The following is a 22,602-nucleotide window of genomic DNA, read 5'->3' on the forward strand; positions in this document are numbered from 1 at the left end:
GTTCTGGCTTTAGATGCACTTTAACCACTTTAGCATTTACAAACTATGGGATAGATTTATGGACTTTTTTAAAAAAATTTTTTTATTAGTAATGGCGGCAATCCGCGATTATTAGTGGGATTGAGAACAAATCTGACACTGTCCGTTTTTGGAAACCAGTGACACCAATACAGTGATCAGTGCTAAATAATATGCACTGTTACTCTGTAAATGACACTGGTAGGGAAGGAGTTAACATCGGGGGCGATCAAGGGGTTAAGTGCGCTTCTAGGGAATGTTTTCTAACTGTGGGGGGTGGAGTGACGGTAGTAAGAGAGAGATCTGTGTTCCTGATTACTAGAAACACACAATCTCTCCCTTCCTATCTGACAGATTAGCCGTCTGCCTTGTTTACATAGGCAGATGGCTGTTCTGTCAGTCTCCTTGACAATCGCTGGAGGCCGGCGACGATCGTGGCCGCCAGTCCCGCAGACTGGCTCCCGCTGTGTCCAATCACAGCGGGAGCACGGCTCCGGAGGCACGCGCGCCCCCCTACAGCCTTAAAAAAATTCACGTACATATACGTGATTTTATGCTTAAGGGCCACCCTGCCGCAGTATATGTACGCTGGGCGGTCCTTAAGTGGTTAAAGCGTATGTAAACCCAAGAACAATAATGTAATATACATGTATTGCAGCTCCATAAGTCTCCTTTAGTTGTGGTAGCTGCATTATTTTTCTTATTTCAGACTAAGTATTTTTTCCGCAACTACAGTACAAACTATTTTATCAGCCTTTCCAGCTAACTTCTGTAAGCCACAATCCATAATATGTAACACAGATGAGGAAAGAAGGGAGTGTTTGAAGACCAAATCAGGAGAGAAGCCTGGGGTGACAATGCTGCTCCTCCTCCATAGAAATAGTACAGTGAGTGAATGTTGTAAACCTAGGATAGGAAGTGCATTACTGCAGGATCACCAGGTCAAAATAAAAGAATAAGATCCTTAAAAAAAAAACCAAATTCAGCCATCACAGATGTAGCACCCTCCTAGCGTAGGGTGCTAGGCACATTTTGCTTTGGCTCCTTCTGTATTTAAGGGAGCAATAATTGATTGATCTGGTCTGTTCTGGATTTCACAAGCTGGGAGCTCCCAGAACAAAGGAAGTGAGATTCAAATGACCAGCCTGGATAGAAGTGTGCAGAAAGTGGCTAGGGAGGTGATAAATAGTCTGAAACCCTGGAGAGGTTGTTCCTTCTCCCCAGGAGGGTTCCAAAGCCTGGAGAAATGCTTCATGAGGCAGCCCATGGATGGTGTGGCTGTTCTGGAGGCCTTTAGGACTTCACCACAAGGGATCTCATCTGGAGAAGGGTTGTCTCCCTGGACCGTGTCTGGAGGAAGGTGGCAGTTGCCCTTGGGACTTGTGAGTAAAGACTCAGAGTTGATTCATGGTGACTGTGTTCTTATGGGGTATAAGTGCCAGGGGGTCTTAGGGTATTGGCCATTCCCTTGCACTCAGCAGAATCCTTGAGAATAAGCCAAGAAGAAAGTGCCCCCCCCCCTCAGGTTACTGTGCAGCACCTGGTAAACTGCATTGGGTACCAATAGTTGTGCAGTGGCGCAAGGTAGCTAGATGCCAAAGGGAATTGCCTTATGACCTACAGCTGTGAGGCCTTAAGCCTCGTACACACGAGTCGAAATTCGGCTGGGAATTTTTGTCCGACGACCGATCTGCCGATTTTCGGCTTGTTAGTATGGTGCTTTTGACAACCGACTCCAACTTTTCGGCCGAAAAAATTCTGGTGTGCAGGCTATAAAATTTTTGTCCACCGTCAAAACACGTCGGATTTTCGTGCAGTCAGTACAGATTTCGACAGGGAAAAATCTTATGAGCAAGACTGGGCACGCTCAGAGATGAAAGAACACAAAGAAAGGAATCCAACACATGACATCACTTCTGAAGTATAATTCTGTCGGACGACAAAATTCGTGTGCAGTCTAGAGCACATTCCAACCAACAGACACCACTCTGGACAAAAGACGAACGACCGGTCGGCGGAAATTCGTTGGTGTGTACGAGGCTTTAGACTGTTCATTGTCCCAACTACCTTTGAAAGAGAGACTGGGGAGAAGATTGTCCTCTCATTGCTATTGCTGATTGTTTTTTGGAGTAACCCATGCCTTAACCCCTTTCCTGTTTAAAGTTCTGTAAGCAATACATTTCAAAAAGACATCTTCTAGACTTAAGTTATTGGAGCCAGAATAAATAGACTGGTGCTTGTAGTGGTAGGCAGGCTTTGTACAATTGGGTAAGAATCAGACATTACCAGTGGCCCCTGCAGGGGTAGCACCACACATTTAAGGACTGTTAAGCTGCAATATATTATGTTTTTGGGGGATATTTTTGCATTTGGGTACGCTTTAAGGCCAAAACCCAGAGAAATTAAAAATCCTCCCTTACAGTGCGGCAGCCCCATTGCAAGGGTTAAATACTTGTTTAGGTCTAGGGAACCAGGAAAAGCAGTTTTAATTACCCAATCCTCTGCTCTTGCAGCAGCCAGTGCTTCTCTATGGTCCACAAGTGGACGATTTCTCCATGTCTTCCCCTCCAAAGTAATGCTATGGACCCTGCATTGTACTAGCAACCGCTGTGGCGGGGGGGGGGGGGGGGGGTTGGGGGACTTGCTGCTGGGGCGGGCTTTGCAGTGCAGTGGAAGTCTGTGGGAACGGTTTATCGGGTAAGAAAAACTGTTTTTCCTTGTCCCCCAGACCTAAACAAGTATTTAACCCTTGCAGTGTGGGGGTAGACCCACTGAAAAGGAACATTTTTGTTCGAGTTCGGCTTTAAGCAATGCAACTTTGGGTTTTCCATTTACTGCATGTACATTAAATTTAAACTTGACATGATGTAGGTTTATGTGTGTCACGCTCTTCTCAAACTATGTTGGGGTAACAGCAGTTCATCAACCAACCAGGGGAATCTCTAATATGTTTTTTCATGTATAAATTCAGTCTTGCTGTAGTTTAAAATGGTTATCTTTGTTGTTTTGGTCCATGAGTCATTTGGCGCATTATTCTAATAGTTCAAACTTCTAAGCTTTCCCACCTACACACCAAATTTGAATTTAAATGGAAATGAGGAAGTGGGCTTTTAATTCTGGGAAAAAAGAACTGTACAATTTAATCACAAATTCTGACTTTTGAGCCGAGATTTGCATGCCTTGTACCTAGGATTGTCAGGTCATGTTTTCCTTAAATGCAGGGCTTGTCATTTTAACCGCTTGATTATGTGCAACTATCAAACAGCACAGAAAAAGGCATATGAATTTTGTAAATTACATCCCAGGTATTAAACCTATCTTTTAGCTAAGCACAAAGAAAAATTCCTCATTATGGTTTTCATTAAAGTGGAGACCCCCCCCCCCCTCCAAAAATTAAGTCAGCAGCTACACATACTGTAGCTGCTGACTTTTAATATTAGGACACTTATTTGTCCTGTAATCCAGCGATGTCGGCACTGCAGCCGATGTTTCCATCAGCTGTCAGGTGCTGCTGCCGTCATTGCCGGTAAGGGAACCTGGCAGTGAAGTCTTGGGGCTTCACGGGTGGGTCCCTACTGCGCATGTGCGAAGTGCGCTGCACTCGGTAACTGGCCTGGAAGCAGAGGAAGGAGAAGGGGGCCGAACCTATGACGTACCTCACCGCGGCGAGGTCAGACGGAAGTGAGGGCAGGGTACCTGTCAAAAACAGGTACCTGCTCCCCCCTGAAAGGTGCCAAATGTGACATCGCAGGGGGGGAGAAGACGGATACATGGAAGTTCCACTTTTGAGTGGAACTCCGCTTTAATGTATGTTTTGAGGTAAAATTAATAGTGGGACCCAAAGCAAACCTGTGCTTTGCCCTCTCAACAGGTTTCCTCTAACTCCCCATCCCTAGCAGCATATACTTATCTAGCTTTCTGCTCACCCTCCAATCTGTGTGGGTGGCCAAAAGAAAATGCCTTGTACTTCTGGGAATGGAGGAGTATGTGATGGAGCTGGGCCAGCCAGGGAAGACTATAGCCCTGTATGAGCTACAACTCTTGATGTCTTTTGAATTGTAGGCTTTTCTTTAGTAATTTCTAGCAAAAAAAATGCAGATTTTAACATGTGCAAAAAATTGAAAAAATGACTTTGGTGGCAAGACTAACTAGTGTAAACTAACCTTCGGGAATCGAATGAAAAATTCTAGAACTGCGACGTCGGAGTGGCAGGATGATTTAAAGGATTAAATTGTTAGAAGCAGTTTCTACTGTATATCAATTTCCAGGTCAAAGGATGATTAAAGGAATTCCGATTTTTGCAGTGTGCTTGCTGTGTGCAGTGCCTGCAGTCCCTAAAGCACTGTAAATGTAAGGGATTTAAAAGATTTCATTCTAAGATTGTATTAGTCTCTATTTCATATTGTGGATCTGGCCATATATGAGCAGTTTATTATAATAAATATGACAGGCCTGTCTGCGATTGTTGTGCCATACAACCAGGACTCAACAAAACTCTAGCTGGCACAAGGTCACACAGATTTTTTTTTTTTAACCTGTTGGGAAATTACTTTGTACTGTAGTAAGCATTTACAATGCTTGAAATCCATCATTATTACTCATGATTAGGACAATCATTTTTTACTTGTTGGTTAACCTAATGGAGGTTGTACAACTGATGTGTGCCAGTGTGTATGTGGACAGATTTTAATGGCTTGGAATACGTTTGGAGTCTTGGGTCCATTCCCAGAGTGAAATTTAACTTTTGATTCCCTTAAAGAAAGGGGTAATTATGAAACTGAATAAAATGAACATTTTAAATAAGAGAGTGTGCATCCTAAAGAGCACAGGCCATGCACTAGAATGCATCAATGTAATAGAACGATCATAGCTTGATTTCATAGCTGGGTTTCACTGTGTAGTTATTGTTATTAGTTGTTGTTGTAGCACGCTACATTTAGGTCCTAGGTAAAGGTATAGTGGGCCTTGTCTGCCTAACAGCAGGGCTGTTATTTATTAGTCAGGGTGTCATGGTTTCCAGGTGTGCCTGCTGAAGGTGAAGTCTCCCCACTGGCTCCTGTAAGAGGCTTCTCATAGGGCTGTGGAGGAAACCCAATCAGGGGACACATTCAGGCTTGTAACTACCCCAGAAGGCAGATTGGCTGTCTCTCCTCCGGTCTGAAGGAAGCGGATATCTCGGGGTGTCTCCTGAGAATCCAGAGAGTGCTGAGTTGAGCTGAGGGGATCCGGTGTGCTGAGAACCTGCGGAGAGCGAGAGGGGTCCAGTCCCAGGAAAGCCTACACAGGTCGTGAGTACTGAGGATTGCCCCTGGGGGTCTGCCAGAGTTAAAGGGGACCACTCCGGAAGAGGTTCTGGGATCCAGTGCCAGCTAGCGGAAAGGGGGTACCTAGGTTGAGGACCCTGAAGTTAGAGGGGGGTGCATAGACAGTGAACCCCGAAGAATTAAAGGTTAAAGGGGGCACCTACTATTGGGCCCTGAATTGTACAGAGTGTGCCAGTTGGGATTTACAGCTTTACAGAATTCTACAACATACTCCCTCAAGCCAGAGCAAGGCGGGAGGGAAGTATTCAGTGACTTGTTGCAGTGTAACAGTGTAGGTGGTTCTACAATTTCACAGTCCTGGATCTTTTGGACTTTAAGTCAGAGATTCAGCACTTCTATTAAGCTACGGAGTATCTTCAGAGTTAGTGAGTGTTGGCTGGTGCCGGCTGGCGTTAAGGTAGCGCCAACTGGCGTTAAGGAAGCGCCAAACAGGCATTTTTCAGGAACCAAGTCCCAAGTGTATATAGTTGAAGCCTAAAGGAGTATCCCACTTATTCCCTTCTCCAATCCACTTTATCTACAATAAAACAACAAAACCAAGATGCCGGAGTTGTCCATGTCTCAGTCTCTACATCCAGGGCCGCAGCTCAGATGGGCTGGAAAGGTAACCGGTAACAATGGCAGACCCACATCAGGCCACAGGCCTGGTAAACCTGCTACATTGTTATATGCCTTTTTGTAACAAATGTTAGAATTATCATTCTCTCTAAAATGCCAAGACATTTATTTATTTTTTCTTCAAACTGCCTATTACCACTGGGATCAAGCCCGAATGGGTGTTGGAATTACCATTATGGTCTCAAAATAGTAAGCATGCCATGCTAGAGCAAGCAGTATATGACATAAGCTTTACCTTTAAGCAAACTAGGAGTATTTGCAATACATTCTGAATGTATTAGGCCTCATGCACACGGGATGTTTTTTTTTTTTTTTTTTAATTCGCCTGGAAGCCAGCAATGTTTTGGCAGAAAACAACTAATGCGAAGGCCTCATGCACACTGGACTTTGGCATTTTTTTTCTACAGCCTAAAAAGGCCACTCCTGGTAATTTGTGTCTCTGTTCACATAGCCTTTTATGAGCTATAGGTGGCATAGGCATTTTTCGGCTGCAAAAAAAAAACACAGGGCCAGTGCGTTCTGGAGCAGCAGCATTACAGCTGTAAAAATGCCTAACATGGCTCAATGTATACTGCGTTAAGCATCATGCCTTTTTAAGCTGTAGTAACTGGATTTGGGAGTGGAAAATAGAAGAGGGCAGAGACCAGGGCTAAACAGTCATTAACGCCAATGAAAAAAGCTTCTAAATGCGCGTTTTTACAGCTGCCTTTTACTGGTGTCGGTACTGGCTTTGCAGCTCCTTTTTTAAAATGTTCTGTGTGCATGCATGAGGCCTAAAGCTTTTACAAGCTTTTAGAAGCTTTTACAGGTGTCAAGCTCTTGTGCGTTAATTCATTTCATTAGCTAGAATAAATAATTTATTCTGGCCATTGAAATGAACTAATGCTCAAGAACTAGCATTTAGGCGCGTTTAGCAGCGTCAATTTTTTTTTTTTATTTGCTCTAACTCTGCTGCTCCTGGACGCACTGGCATCGGGTTTTTTTTCCTGCCTGTTAAAAGCCCCTGCCACTAAACGCTGCTAACAGGAAACAGGAGAACAGGAAATACCATAAAGTACTGTACAACAATTGTATTGTCACAGTGGCATCTTGTGGACAATATTGGTATTGCAAGTTCCACTAACAATTACTTCCAAGCTGAAGGCATGACAGCCTATGTGTGCATGGCTAACATAAGGGGCGTTTAGAGACAAGGAAAAAAAATACCAGACGACCCTAGAAGCAGCTGTATAAACGTCCTGTGTGCCTGAGGCCTTAGGCCTACTTTGTGAACGGTTGTGTTGGTGACAAGAGTTCTTGTAATTACATTTTTCACAAACCTGGGAGAGTGAAACTGAGCATACATTGAAAATAAAGTATAAGCAGTGTTTGACTTCATTGGAAAATGCATGTCAAAGCCAGCAGTAGATCTAGAAGTAAAGGGAACTGATTTTTATTTACAAATTGAGACCTTTTCTCTATAGGGTTGAGCCAAGAACCCCTTCCACCTCAGTTTTTTTTATTTTAGAAGAATATGAATTAATACAGGATCTCACAAAAGTGAGTACACCCCTCACATTTTTGTAAATATTTTATTATATCTTTTCATGTGCAACACTGAAGAAATGGCACTTTGCTACAATGTAAAGTAGTGAGTGTACAGCTTGTATAACAGTTTACATTTGCTGCCCCCTCTAAATAACCCAACACACAGCCATTAATGTCTAAACTGCTGGCAACAAAAGTGAAAATGTCTAAGTGTCAAAATTTTGCGTGGCCTCCATTATTTCCCAGCGCTGCCTTAACCCTCTTGGGCATGGAGTTCATCGCAGTTTCACAGGTCCTCTTCCACTCCTCCATGACGACCTCAAAGAGCTGGTGGATGTTAGAGACCTTGTGTTGATTTTCGCTGACTTGCGTTGACTGTGTTTTGACTTATTTTGAGGGGACAGCAAATTGACTCTGTTATACAAGCTGTACACTCACTACTTTATGTAGCACCCTCCTAGGTAGGTGCTAGTGAGAGAGTATAGTTTTTGGCTCTGTCTGCCTATCAGAGGAGCAGCAGGCAAATCTATATTGCTTTCTGCCTACCAGAGAGCAAGACCTGTGAGTTAGGTCTGCTAAGTGTGTGATTCATTGGGTCTAGATAGTGTTTCACACTGGTCCAATAGGGAGGCATGTTGGACAGTGGGAGGGAACCTGACCAATGGGTACACAGGCTTTAACCTCCCTGGCGGTATGATTCTGTCAGGAATTCTGTACCAAAAGCGGTACAATTCTTTTCATGGAAATTTGGCGTTATGTATTATAGGCCTACAATTCTTAGTAATTACTGACTTAAACCTGACCAAAACAAGACTCTAGTAGACATCCCAGATGTGATAAATTTGAAACACAAACGCATGAATTATAATCAAATCAATAATATAATTTTATTATATAATATATATAATAAAATTATATTATTGATTAGATTATAATTCATGCGTTATATATATATATATATATACACACACACATATATAATGTATAACGCATGAATTATAATCGAATCAATAATATAATTTTATATATATATGTGTGTGTGTATACAGGTATGTATATGTGTATATATATATATGTATGTGTGTGTGTATGTGTATATGTGTATATATATATATATATATATATATATATATATATATATATATAAATATAATATAAAATGTGTTATGTGTTTTGTGCAACGTTTTTTTTTTTGTTTTTTTTTTTAATTTCCCTCCCTAGTTCCGCACCCATGCAGCATTGCTGCTGCAGGGAACGGAACTAGGAAGTCCTCCTACCGACAGACGAGCGGCGGAGATCTCGGCTGGCGGTCACAGCAATGAGAGCTCATCGCTGGATCGCCAGGAGAAGGTAAGATACTCCGCTGCGCTGTCTGCATAGCTCTGTCCATTCACCCCGAGCGTGACTCGGGGATACCGATAATAGCAGGAAATTCCTACCCCGAGTCACTCTCGGGTTTACCGCTAGCGAGGTTCATACAGTCCCGGTGATTGGCAGGGACTGGCTGTCTCGGTGCATTATGGGATACTCTATAAAAGCCAGGAGCATATGTGCTGCAGGGTCTTTGGCTGGTGAGCAGAGTCCTGGAGGGAGGGTGGCGGCTGCCGCCTCCTTTGTATGGTGGCACGTGGTCGCAAGCGGCTGGCCTGGGGATCAAAGGAATGGCTGCATCATCAGACAGATGTCCTCCCAACTTTGTGAATAGTTAACCTGGAGCATCCCACTATTCCCTTCTCCCAACTCTATTTACAATAAAACACCAAAAAGCAACTACAACACCTGGACTGATCGTTGACTGAGCCAAGAAGTAAAGTGTTAAAATTGTGAATGCCAGTGTTGCTAACGGTAACCCAGGGGGACCCGAAAGTGTGTTATTTAGCAGTCCTCAAGGGGGCAGTGCTTTGGAACAAAGTCCCTCTGTCCCTCTTTCCTCTCTGATTTATCCCTAATTTTGGTTAGAGATATTATATATATATATATATATATATATATATATATACGCAATACCTATCTATCAAAAGTGTTTTACAGTGCTAAACCTTTCATCCAATTTCTAAATTGCTGCATTTGTAAACTCCTAATGTTAATATAAAGGACTAGTAGTGGTAAAAAAGCACTTGTGGGTTTAACCAATCCATTTTTTTCCCATTCTCCTTTAAGGGGGTGTGGCAGGAGGTGTGTCCTATGCCTACATACTTTTGCTAATAGGTCTCCCTCAATCCCATCTCAGAAAGTTGGGAGGAATGTGAATACCCTAATAGGGCAGCATTAAAAGGAAATCTATGGTCACAGCATACAATTTCCCTTAATAAAATCACCATTGGAATAGCAAAACAAACAGTTATTTTTGACAATTCAGTATAGGCTTACCTGAAAATTCTCTTTTCGTTTTGTGAATTCTGCCTGTTTGCTGGCCACTGGCCATCTCCTTCAACAAAATCCTGGGTTCCCTGCATGCTTTGCAGCCTCCCCTCTACTATTTACTTTAAATATCCATTGTCTACTTATCCCATGGTCCCTTGCTACCTGCAGGCAGTGATTTCTATACTGACTCCGCCTTCTGAAACTCCTCCCCTAAGCCCCTCTGAATGCAGGCTCTGTGACACAGCAGTGCCTATCAAGTATTTTTAATTAGTGTCATAGGATTCAAGGAAGTATATGTGAGATTACTCGCAAAATAAGTTTACAATTTCAGGATCACTCAGCTTAATAGGAGTAGGCTAGAAATAATTGAGATAAAATGTGGAAATTAATATATGATTTTACATTTTGACCATAGATATGCTTTGTAGGCTAATGCATGTTTTATAATAAACCATTGCCATGTTTTTTTTTTTTTTTCATTAATTACTGTCATGTTTTTCATCTCCATGGTGCTGATCTCCAGCTCAGCCATTTTTCTGTCTACATGCACTCGCTCCAGCATCTACTGCTCTGGAATAATTGAATGCATATTTACACAAATCCTTTTCATGCAGCAAAGTTCTTGATTTTACTGCATGAAATAGATATCAAGTAGAAATCCCATTCGTCTCTATGTGGCTGGCTCACATGTAAGTTGCAGTTAGTGTGAAAGAAAAAGGGAAAATCTATAGGCCCATTCACACCTACCTGTGTGCCCTACCTTGCAATCTCCATGCACATGGAACAGTGTAAAGCCAGCCTTACAGATGGTGACAACGATGAACCATGCCTGTGCCATGTGTGGGAGCTTGTAGTCAGTGTCACCACCAATGGTGTATGTAACAGCGACAATGTGAGACTACAATTAGGAGACAGGTGGTTATTTGGTTCCTCGGACCAGTGTGTGGGACTTTGAGGCAATGATATGAGAAACAAAAAGCAATATGCGGTTTTTTACATTTATCATAAAACATATAATTTACAGCATGTATATAACATGAAATTTTTTAGTGCTGGGTGGGTAAGAGGCCCATCCGTGATAGTGCACGAAAAAGAAAGGGGTGTGACACTGTGAATATTGGTGACTTTTAGAAACACAGAGTCCTGCCATCCATGGGTGTTGGATGTTGCAGGAAGCGTCTCAGTCCAACGCGTTTCGGCTGCCTAAGTGGCTATGCCTTTTTCAAGGATATTCACCATATCTATAAAGATATTAGTCTTTATTAGTGTCAAAAGAAGATTTGAAGCAATTTCAACTTGTATAATCTGTATTAATAGCTTACATTAAGTTTTTTGTACAGTTTCTCAATCGGTATATATGGAGGTGCCCCTCTTTTCTCCAGGGCAGCCACAAAATCCCCAAAAAAGAAAAGGAGTGGCGGTAACTTATATTCTGAAAGACCAAGTGTGATAAGACCCTATGCAAGGTTATCGTAAAAAGCACAACCAAAATTCTACCGAATGGGGAGTTATTCACACCGGCCCACTTCATCAACTGCAAAACCCAAGCAGTAGTCTACCTGATGGAGTGCGACTGCAGAGCATATTACGTGGGAAAAACAAAACAAGAGTTTCGCAACAGAGTTGGCAAACACTTGGCATCCCTGAAGATGTGCAATTTTTACCTCCCACTCGGCAGACATGTGAGAGACAAGCACCAATCCAAAATTCCCCATGTAAGATTTATGGCCCTGGACAGGCTCCATAACCCGGGGAGGGGGGGGGGCGATTGGAACAAAACTCTCTTGCAAAGGGAGATGAGGTGGATCAGACGCCTCAGAGCAACCACACCTCCTGGCCTCAACGAAGCAGAGAGCTTCAAACCCTTCCTCGATGGCTTTGTATCTGGCAAAACTGACTAATCAAAACTTTTTAGTCACCAGCCATCACTCAGACAAGATTTGTCTCCTTGTCTCTCTTTTATCTACCCTATGCAATTTGTTCATTCATCTACAACAAATCCTCCTTGCCCATCAATACAATCCCCATGATCTGAGCCGGAGGCTTGTCGGCTCCACCAATAGCCAACGGCATCCTGGTTGCCCCTCCTCTTCCGTGTCGGCGGCGTCCTTAGTTGCCAGGCAGCGGACGGACTCCCTCGCTGCTGGCCGCGCAATAGCCTCGGCACATGCGCGGTAGGCACGAGTGAAGCCCTTCCGCCCTGACAGATAGGACCGCGCTGCGCAGCACTGCGCATGCGCGGCCTATATTTAAGGCGCCGGGGATCCCTGGAGCGTGCCATTCATCTCCAGACCTGGGAGAGGAAGCACCTCCTGGAGGACGGCTGACCACCCCCATCTCTTGACAGGACTCCCCCTGCTGGACACAGGTACTGTACATAACGATCTAGGACTCTGACACAGCCCTGCACTATATGGGATTTTCCCTGTTTGCTACAAATCGATGTGTTTTTCAACAGAGAGACCATCTTGCAACAGAGAGACTATCCTGTTACCAGAAAGTGCTCTGTAGCCCCCAAAAGCTTTTTTGCAGCACCACAAGGTAAATTGCACCAATTTCAAATTACCTCACATCAATTATAGGCACATGGACATCTTCCTGATTGTCATAAATGGTGTGTGTTCTTTCTGATAGAGAGACCATCTGGCAACCAAGAAGCCCATAAGGTACTCCACCACCTGACCAATTGTATGCAAAAAATCTAAAACATCTGGACATATATAGTCAACACAAAAATTTATATATTTCCAGGGACAGCCATTACAACCAAGGGCACTCACCATTGGAAAACCAGTACACCCTGGACCCTGTGAGTATAACCTTGAAATAATCATGGCAGTATACCCATACATATCATCCAAATGCCAATCTAATCACACTTGGTCTTTCAGAATATATGTTACCGCCACTCCTTTTCTTTTTTGGGGATCTTGTGGCTGCCCTGGAGAAAAGAGGGGCACCTCCATATATACCGATTGAGAAACTGTACAAAACACTGTTACTTAATGTAAGCTATTAATACAGATTATACAAGTTGAAATTGCTTCAAATCTTCTTTTGACACTAATAAAGACTAATATCTTTATAGATATGGTGAATATCCTTGAAAAAGGCATAGCCACTTAGGCAGCCGAAACGCGTTGGACTGAGACTCTTCCTGCAACATCCAACACCCATGGATGGCAGGACTCTGTGTTTCTAAAAGTCACCAATATTCACAGTGTCACACCCCTTTCTTTTTCGTGCACTATCACGGATGGGCCTCTTACCCACCCAGCACTTAAAATTTCATGTTATATACATGCTGTAAATTATATGTTTTATGATAAACGTAAAAAAACGCACATTGCTTTTTGTTTCTCATATCATTGCCTCAAAGTCCCACACACTGGTCCGAGGAACCAAATAACCACTTGTTTAATTTTAGGGATGTTGGCATAACTACACAAGTAACCTACTATTTATATATAACCCTGGTTTCCTAGAGCTCAACCCCAAATCGCTTCACACAATTAGGAGACAGTTCTTACCATATAACCTCATTTCTTTTGTGCCGCCTTGACCAATAGTGCACAAAGTATTTTGGAGTCCCCATGAAGGCACTATTTGTCAAATAAAAATAGCATACTAAAAAAATAATTTGCCAGCAATAATAATTGGTGCACTAACTCAGATAATGAGTGAGCTGCTGTGATCTTAGGATCCCCATTCTAGACTTTAATTTTTTTTTATTTAACATGCATTTTTGTGTTTACTGCAAATGCCCTTATTTTTCTTGTTTGAATTCAACAGAGTCTATGTTTTTATGGAAGTGCCTTTGTTTTATACCTCATTGCTGCTGTGGTAGATGCAACTTCAATTACCAAAGAAATTCTTGATCACAACTACAATAGTTGGACGTCGTCTGCGGTGAGTTTTTTTTATTTTTTACTGCCTTTGTAGCCTGTGTAAAATAAATCTTGTCTTTATAAAATAAAGAATGTAAAATAAAAGTGGGTGGATTTGACAGGAGCGAGGGGAGGCATCTCTAGTGGGCTTCGTCCAATGCCTCCTGCACATAATCCTGCGTATATTTTGAGGTGATACCTCTCCATTCTGAATAAGAAATGAGGAAATCTACAAATACACAGTAGGTCTCAGCCTTGTCAAAAAGCAGCTGAGCAAACCAGTTTTCTCCTGGAGACAACATTGAACTCCAAAGGCCCGTACACATGATAAGAAAATCTGTAGGGAAAATTTGTCCGACGACCGATCTGCCGATTTTCGGATTGTTAGTATGGTCCTTTCGACAGCCGACTCCGACTTTTCGGCCGACAAAATCCTGATGTGCAGGCTATATAATTTTTGTCGTCCATCAAAACGTCTGATTTTCATCTCATTAGTACAGTTTTCGACGGAAAAAAAATCTTAAGAGCAAGACTAGGCATGCTCAGAGACGGAAGAACACATACAAAACAATCCAGCACATGACATCACTTCTGAAGTAGAATTCTGTTGTACGACAAAATTCGTATGAAAATAACCTCTTCACTTTCCACATCAGACTAGCATGCCACAAAAAACGGACGACAGATCGTTCGATAATCTGATCGTGTGTACGGGGCTTAAGACTGGGATGCCATTAAAGAGGTTGTAAACCCGTACCATTTTTTTTTTTTTTTTTGCAACCTATAAGAGAAAGACATAATGAGCTAGTATGCATCGCTTAAGGCTTTATCGCCTAAAGGCTATCCACCACCAAAATGGAAAATTTGACCCTGCTGCACGCACCTCTGCTGCCGATGGGGCCTCTTCAGGACCAGGTTTCTTGCAAATAAAGAATAGAGATTTTCTTCTTTAAAGCAGGATATGTTAAAATCCCTGCCAAAGAACTGCTGACGACCAAACAGCAAATCAGAGGGAGGACATGATCACATGTGCAGGTTTTAAACTCCAAGGCTCCCTAAAGGAGCTTGAAGATCAGAGGACTAAAATCGCAAAAAAAAAAAAAAGACTTTACGACCACTTAAAATCTACCACAATCGATTACCACAATAAACTCAAAAGACCCTTCTAGATGGTAGTTAACATACACCTCTGTACCAAAACCACATGATATTCAATATGTCGACAAAAACAGTAAAAATTTAGCTTTCAAACATAGTAGCGTGGTGTATTCTCAGCAAGGCATTAAACAAGCTTTCCTAAAGTTTTACAGCAAAATGTATGAATCTGGAGTTTATTGTACACTTCTTAGAACTAGAAGAACATTTTGGAGTGTTCAGTTGCTCATTCTTTCCACTCATCACAAGATTGCTCATGGTTCACCCCTTACAGTGAAAGAAATTGAATACGCAGTTAACTGCTTTCTCAAAAATAAAACTCTTGGAATAGACGGATATCTTGCTGAATGGAGGAAGAGGTATAAACATTGTCCTCTTCTAGAAATGTATACGGTAACTAATATTAGGCAAACACTCATGCTCCATGAAAGAAGCACTGATTGTTTTACTGCTTAAGCAATAGGATTCACACTGGAGAAGGCCTTTATGTTTGGCTTGGTATCGCCTATTTAATACTGATGCCAAAATACTGGTTAAGGTTTTTGACCTTTGTTTGAAAAGTGTATGATGTATCTGGTCAAATCAGTTCAAATGGGATTTATATAACTGACTGAGCTACAAATGCTAACATTAGGAGACGGTCTACTAACCTACAAATAACACCTGACAATTTTAGCAGCAGAATAGCTGCATCATTTAAGGTTTGAAAATCTGGATTGGGCCTAACTTTAACTTGGCAAAATAACTTTACAGTGAACTGAAAGCCATACTAAGTATTAGTCTCATAACAGACAGCTTCTTAATACATTAAAGGAAGGAGACTACTTATTTTTGCCTTCGCTATAGAGCCTTTTGCTGAAATACCTTGTGCAACTTCACATATTTAGGGCTGGAAACTCAGTTCATTGGGGAAGTGAGTGTCGTCCTTACATGTGGATGATGTGATTGTGTATTTGACAGACCCTCACTTTTTGACTAGGCCACTAGATGTCATTGGTAACTGCTCAAGTTTCTGGATGTAAAGATAACTGGGGGAAATCCTATTTTCCTGATTTTGATGATATAATTTAAACCTCATCGGCCATCTAGTGTGATCTAAAGATCAGAAGATGTGAAGATCAGAAAGAAATTCACTTTCCCATCTTGCCTCTTTCAGGTAGAAAAAAACACTGGCAAAAACTCTCGCCTACATTGATGAGCAGAATCAGTCTGCTATACCTGACTAAATTCTTATGTCCTCGCTAATGCCCCAGTATAAAGAACTTTGAAAATGTTTGTGTTGAATTCCGTATTATCTTCCTACATATGGGGACAGCCTATGCCTAGATTTTCACTTACTGTACTTTGCAACTCTACAGCTAATTGTGGGTTAGCCCCTCTAAACCTATATTTATAGCATATGGCTTCTCAACTGGTAAATGTTACATTGTCGATGAATTCAGGCATTAATGTTTTTTGGCTACAGCATTGGGAGGCTGTAATCATGTCCTGTTATGGCTCCTAAGTATTCTATCTATTGTCAACAACTATACACTATAATTGGAACATCTGTATTGTCGTCTTCCCTCCCCAAAGTTTTGTTCAAAAATTTAGAAATCCCTACCCCAATCCACTTTTGCACACACCGTGGCCAAATCCTATATCCTCCAGCATTTCCCACAGAAATGTATTTTGATAACTTGGGATTCAAGTATTATCAACTATACTATAACAATAACGTTTAACACAACATTGAGAACACTACTCAATGCCACAATCGTATTTTTATAAATACCCATAACTCCATCATGCTGCTTTGACCAATTCATCTTAGGAGACGTTCCCATTCAAACTGCCATTACTGAAAATGATTCGCTCACCAAAGACAACAAGAAGCTTTCTGGGGAACATTAGTCTGTAATTGGATGTTTTGGGAAGGTGTTCCCAACCTGACACATTACATCCCATCCCTGGAGCACAAGCCAGCTTGTGGTTTCGGGGCGGTGGTGGCCATTTTACCCATAACCCCTGTATGTACCTGGTGCTGGTCCTTAGGGACATATACATGCGAGTGTGGTGTAATTGTAAGGCTTTACATGGTTTAATAAAGTTGGCTGCTTTGCAAAATTAACCCTTTTACTGATACTGTATATGTCGTTGGAAGAAATCACATCCTAGTACATGTGACTGGTTAAGTTGTAGATACACAGTGGGTCCAACCAAAAAAAATGCAGTGAGCCCTATCTAGTAATAGAAGGTCCATCCATTGTGGTGAGTGTACATTCATTTGGGAGCACCCGGAAGTGGTAATGTTTTATCTAGTGATCGACCGATATCGTTTTTTTTTTTTTTTAATACTGATATTTTGGTCATCCGATATCGGTATCGGCCGATATTTTCGGACATGTAAAATTATTATTTTTTTTCCCCAGGTACTCCTTATGGAGGGATCTGGGGGTCTAAAAGACCCCAAACCCCTCCTCTGCACTGAAAAGCATTCAAAACACCAAGTTTGGCTGTTTTGAATGCTGTCAGTCTTTTGCATTTGGCGCCGAGTACACGGAAGTGATGTCATGACATCACTTCCGGGTTTTTTACATGGAGACCCGATCAGAGCCGAATGCGGCTTTGATCGGGTCTTCGGCCGTGCAGGTAGGATGCCCGGGTCTCCCGGTGGGAAGAGAGACCCGGGGCAAGCCGTGGGAGGGGGGGGGCGTCCCCTCCCGTTCCTTGTAATGACACCCGAGCGGCTTCTCAGCCACATCAGTTGTCATTACAAGACAGCTGACCGTCGGCGATGGACGCCGGTACCGGGGTGGTGCCTCTAGCTGCAGGCATCACTCCGGTACAGCACTTTCCCGAAATATCGGTAACCTCAGGGGCTGATTCCGATATATCGGGGAAAGTGCATATCGGCCCCCGATATATCGGTGGTGCTGATAATCGGTCGATCCCTACTTTTATCTGTTTTTTTTATGGCACCAGCACCTGTTCACTTTCCTTTTTTGTTTTTTTTTTAAGCAACTATTATTTGAATGGGATTTACTGATAATTTGGACATTAGTTTTTATGAATTTATGTATTTTTTTGCACGTTTATATGTGGTAAACTGTTGATTAATCTTGATTCGCATTTTTGGCCGTGCAGTCTATATACAGATTTATAAGGTTCAAGAATGTGGAAGTTAGGCACGTTTTGAAGCCAGCAGCAGCCTTAGGGTCCTTTCACACGGCCACTCAGCTGCTTTCCGTGTGTCCGCAAATCATCCTATTTTTTTGCGGATGATTTGCGGACATCAATGTAAGTGAATGGCACTGCGGGTATCAGCGGAATACCATCCGCTGACACCCGATTTTCCTCCTGTCAGTTCTGTTCCGTTTTTATGAACGGAACAGAACCCTATTTTTCCTTCCGTGTAAAAAACGGAAAGGAAGGAAAATCGGATGTCAGCGGTGTCATCCGCTGACATCCGCAGTGCCATAGACATACATTATGTCCGCATATCATCCGCAAACGGATGGGATGATATGCGGGCACACGGAGCGGATGACAGAAATGTCATCCGCTCCGTGGAAAAAAAAAAAAAAAAGTCCCGCAGCGGACCTTTCACACGGAGCGGCCGTGTGAAAGGAGCCATAATCACATTCATCAGTATTCCCTCTTTTTTTTTCCTGAGGTGCAGAGTTTTCATTATTATGTGTTGACAAATTAGAGGAATGTATTGTTATAAACAATGCTGTTTTTGACCTACAGACTTTGATGGTTGAACCAAATAAAAAACCTGACTACTCAGGTCGGAGCAGCTGTACTAACAATCCGATCTTAGTACAGTGATCTTCCCTGCTGTGCTATTGTGTTCTGACAGGGGGATAGCCCCCCGCCAGAACACTTCGATCAGCACTTTCAGCCTTTGGCCGAGATTGCCAGTCGGCAGATCTTTCTTCAGTCATGACCCTTCAGCAGAAGCCAGCTTCTGTTGGACCGTCTGCCGTACACATGGGCTAAATGTCAGCTGGTTTCTATTGTACCAACCGATGCTGCCCAAATTTCAGCCCATGTCTGCTAGGCTTAACATACAAGGGCCAAAGGCTGTCCACACACAATCACCAAAATTTGAGACCCCTGGATTGGATCCCAACTCAGTTGTGTTCCTACATAATCCCTCATGACCTCCACCCCTCTTGCGTTCTAAATATGGGAATTGGCTGATTGGGTGCAGGCCCCAAAAGTGGCATTCTGAATCTATAATTCACCATGCTAAAAGAAAAAATACAGAAATATTTCCTATTTGACAGAATGGTCTACTGTGCGAACAGGTGTTAGAATCTGCAGTTTATTCATTGATTTTGTTTTGTTCTTTTTTTGTTTTTCTATCTTTTTTATTAGAAAATAAATAAAAAATAGTTTTGATACGGTGACAAAAACCCTTGACCAGAAAAACACATGGAATGCGACATACATAATCTTTTATTTGCCTACTTTTCTGCCTGTATTTAAACTAAATTGTATCACCGATTTTGATTTAACAACCGTATTGTTATGTGACCCTTGTAAACACTGGTTGTTCCCTTTTTCAAGGTGAATCCAAAAGCTATTTAAAAAAGTAAAATAAAACCGGATGTGAAGAGCAGTTTTAATTTTTCAGTAACTGGCTGAGCTGTAGTTGAGGATATACATGATGTTCATATTATGGCACTGTCCTTTTCGCAGCACATAAACGCACACAAGTGAATATACTCTCAAATCCGCTAAATGTAAAACCAATGCAGGTATATGTTCATAAATTCCATATAAGCATTTTTCAAAGTCAGACGTTTCTTCTAGATCAATCATATGCTGCACTGTATGATGTTTGTATATCCAGAGAACAGAATTGACAAGGTGGTTGTTAAACCAAGCTGGTAAACTGTAACTACTTTAAAGACACAAGGTTTGTGGTAGGATCTGTATTCCAGATCTCTGTAGATCACCCCAGGCATCCGAAAAATTGGATGCTCAGATATGCAAATTGTGACCAGCTTCTGTGGTTGTTGACTTTGCCTTGCCTCCTCCTGTACCTTGCTATGTCATATTATGGAGATGGACAGCCTCACTAACCAGCACTAAGTGTAGTGTAGAGTCAGAGCAAGCAACCATGGAAATTGATTGCTACATGTACTTTATATGTGGACACCATAGTGGAGAGGAAAGCCTTTCTTGGGTAGGGTAAAACGGAATGGCTAAGGAATGCATCAAATAACATGTACACAGCTAGAGAAATCTGAACCACTGATCTGCATACGTCTTTTGAGTCGGTTACTCTGAAGGTATAGAAGCTACTGGATAAATATGGACTGCCAGGAAGCTAGCATTTTTAGAACCAGATCAGTAAAGGCAGTGCATGTATGTGTGTGTGTGTGTATATATGTATATACATGTATGTGTGTGTGTGTATATGTGTGTGTGTATATATATATATATATATATATATATATATATATATATATATATATATATATATTATATATATATATATATATTATATATTTCTCTATCGCTCATTGACAGACGTAGTCCTCGGTGATACAGCACCTTCGGGTTATGTTGCCTCCACAGGAGCAGGACTAGACAGGAAATTAAAAAGCTCTGGCCACACCCTAGGGGCAGTCCCAGAGGGTATATCCTCTCTCTCTCTGCCTCAGCAAATCAGTTATTTTCTGTCTAGTTAGGAGTAAGGACCTAGATACCTTGCTGGGATCTTCGGTCCTGGCAAGATTTTTTCTTAAAAGATTTTTTAGACAGCTTTTTTTTCTCCAGTGTTCCTGTGAGATCTTCAAGCAAGAAAGCTGAACTGGGCGACGGGCTGGATGTTGAGATCCGGTGGTCACCCCAGTTCAGCCTACGAGCGCGTGCAGGCCATAGCTCCGCGCTGGGTCGGCCGCGACAAAGTCCCATTAAGGGACTGACCCCGTGAGTTAAACGTCTCGCTGAAACGCCAAAGACCATGAGTCACGGCGTCCGTATTGGTCGACAGCCCTCCCGCCCCGGTGGAGAGGGGTACTGTCAGGAGTTGGTGCCCGCCTGGTTCCGGTATGGTGAGTAGTATGTTCCCCCTTTTCCCCTGACTGGTCTTGTGGTGAACGCGGGCCCCTCTCTGTATGGTAAGATAGAGTCCCCCTCTATCCTATAACATGACACAGATCCCCCTACTTTGAGTGTGATTTTATGTGCAAAAAGCCAGGAGGCTTGGTTTGGGAGCTAACAATCTAATTGTATACATGTTTAAAAGATTGTAATCAGTGGCATTCTGGGAATCTTACTGTGATAAGAATAAGGTACCTACCAGTCAGAAGCCACGGACATGTAGACTGCCTTCCTAAATCAGATCTCCAGCTATAAGCAGGCCTCCCGAACGGCCATGCGGTCCGCCAGGGCCGGTACCGCCAACCACGCCAAATCCCCATGCAGAGAGAGTGTTGTGTGTCCTGCAGCACACCGCTATTCAGTACAGGCCGCCGCCATTTTTTTTGCTGGATCGCACGAGCCGCCATTTTGGCGTAGCCTCGTGTCTCCAGCATGGGGGCGGCCATGTTTGAGGTGATCCAAACACCTCGTGGAGCTAGGGGAGGCGCCGGAAGGCGTGCAGAGGGGCGGAGCCGCCTCCTTTCTTCCTGGGCAGCCAGCCAAAAGACTTCCTGTTTGTCAAGACAGCGCTGTAACCTGTTGCAGTTAAACTCTGAGCATCAAGTGGTGAGCCTGGGGGTCTATCTCTCTCTCTCTCGATCGATAGGGATCCCTAGCAGGTAACACTAAGGGGCTTTTGTGGCGCTGGGGGTCTGAAAAAAAAAAAAAAAAAAGTTTTTTATTTTTGAATTATATTATCCAGGAAGTGACTGGAATTATCATGGACCCTGCCACACATATTCCCCCACCTGTTTCCCTCGAGGGGGCCACGGGACCCGCCGGTGCACAGAGTGTAGAGGCATTTACAGCAATTTTGGAGTCTATGGTGGCTCGGGTGGAGGCGGCCTGTCAGGGACGGGGGTCAAGGAAGCGACCCCCGCCTACCCCTATACTATCTGACACCTCTGACTCAGATTCAGAGATGGTCACTGCAGTTGCAGGTCCCTCTGCAAGGGCTGTTACCTCAGGTAAAGCTCCCTCAGACAGTGAGGAGGACGTTTCTTCTCCCGCTATAATTCAGGAAGAAGCATTGGTGGACGCACTAGTTGTGGCAATGCAGGAAACCTTAAAACTTGAGGTTTTACCGGCAGAGGCAACTGAAACAGAGATTCCTTTTGGTACTAACAAGCCCATCAAAACGGTGAAGGTTTTTCCTGTACCCAAGTGTTTTGGTAATAAGATTAAAGGAGAATGGGAGCATTCTAAACGTACCTTTATTATTTCCAAGCGTATTGCTAGACGCTATCAGTTTGAGGAATCCATCATTAAGAAATGGACGGTACCACCAGTGGTGGATCCACCTATTTCCAGGCTGAATAAAGCCACGGTTATCCCAGTGGAGGACACTTCGTCCTTTAAGGATCCAGTGGATCGAAAGATGGAAGCAGAGTCCCGCACCATCTTCTCTCTGATAGGGTCAGCATTTAGACCAGTAATTGTTATTGGTCTAGTTTCCCAGACACTTACGGAATGGGCGAGAATGGTACGCCAAGACCTTAGGGGAAAAGATATTCCCCAGGCGACATCTGATTTGATGGAACAGATTATACAAGGGCTACAGTTTATCT

At 42.8% G+C, this 22,602-nt stretch overlaps 1 protein-coding gene across 1 annotated transcript in view; it reads left to right on the forward strand.

The window, feature by feature from the left end:
* The window catches only part of CMTM8 (CKLF like MARVEL transmembrane domain containing 8), a 114,831-nt gene that overhangs the window by 88,433 nt on the left and 3,796 nt on the right, over positions 1 to 22,602 (forward strand). Inside the window, exon 3 of the mRNA XM_082259828.1 lies at positions 13,644 to 13,760. Coding sequence (XP_082115954.1) covers positions 13,644 to 13,760 — 117 coding nt within the window. The remainder of the gene's footprint in view (positions 1 to 13,643; positions 13,761 to 22,602) is intronic.

Source organism: Pelophylax lessonae, assembly GCF_965119305.1.
Source record: "Pelophylax lessonae genome assembly, chromosome: 5".
Taxonomy (NCBI): Eukaryota; Metazoa; Chordata; class Amphibia; order Anura; family Ranidae; genus Pelophylax; species Pelophylax lessonae.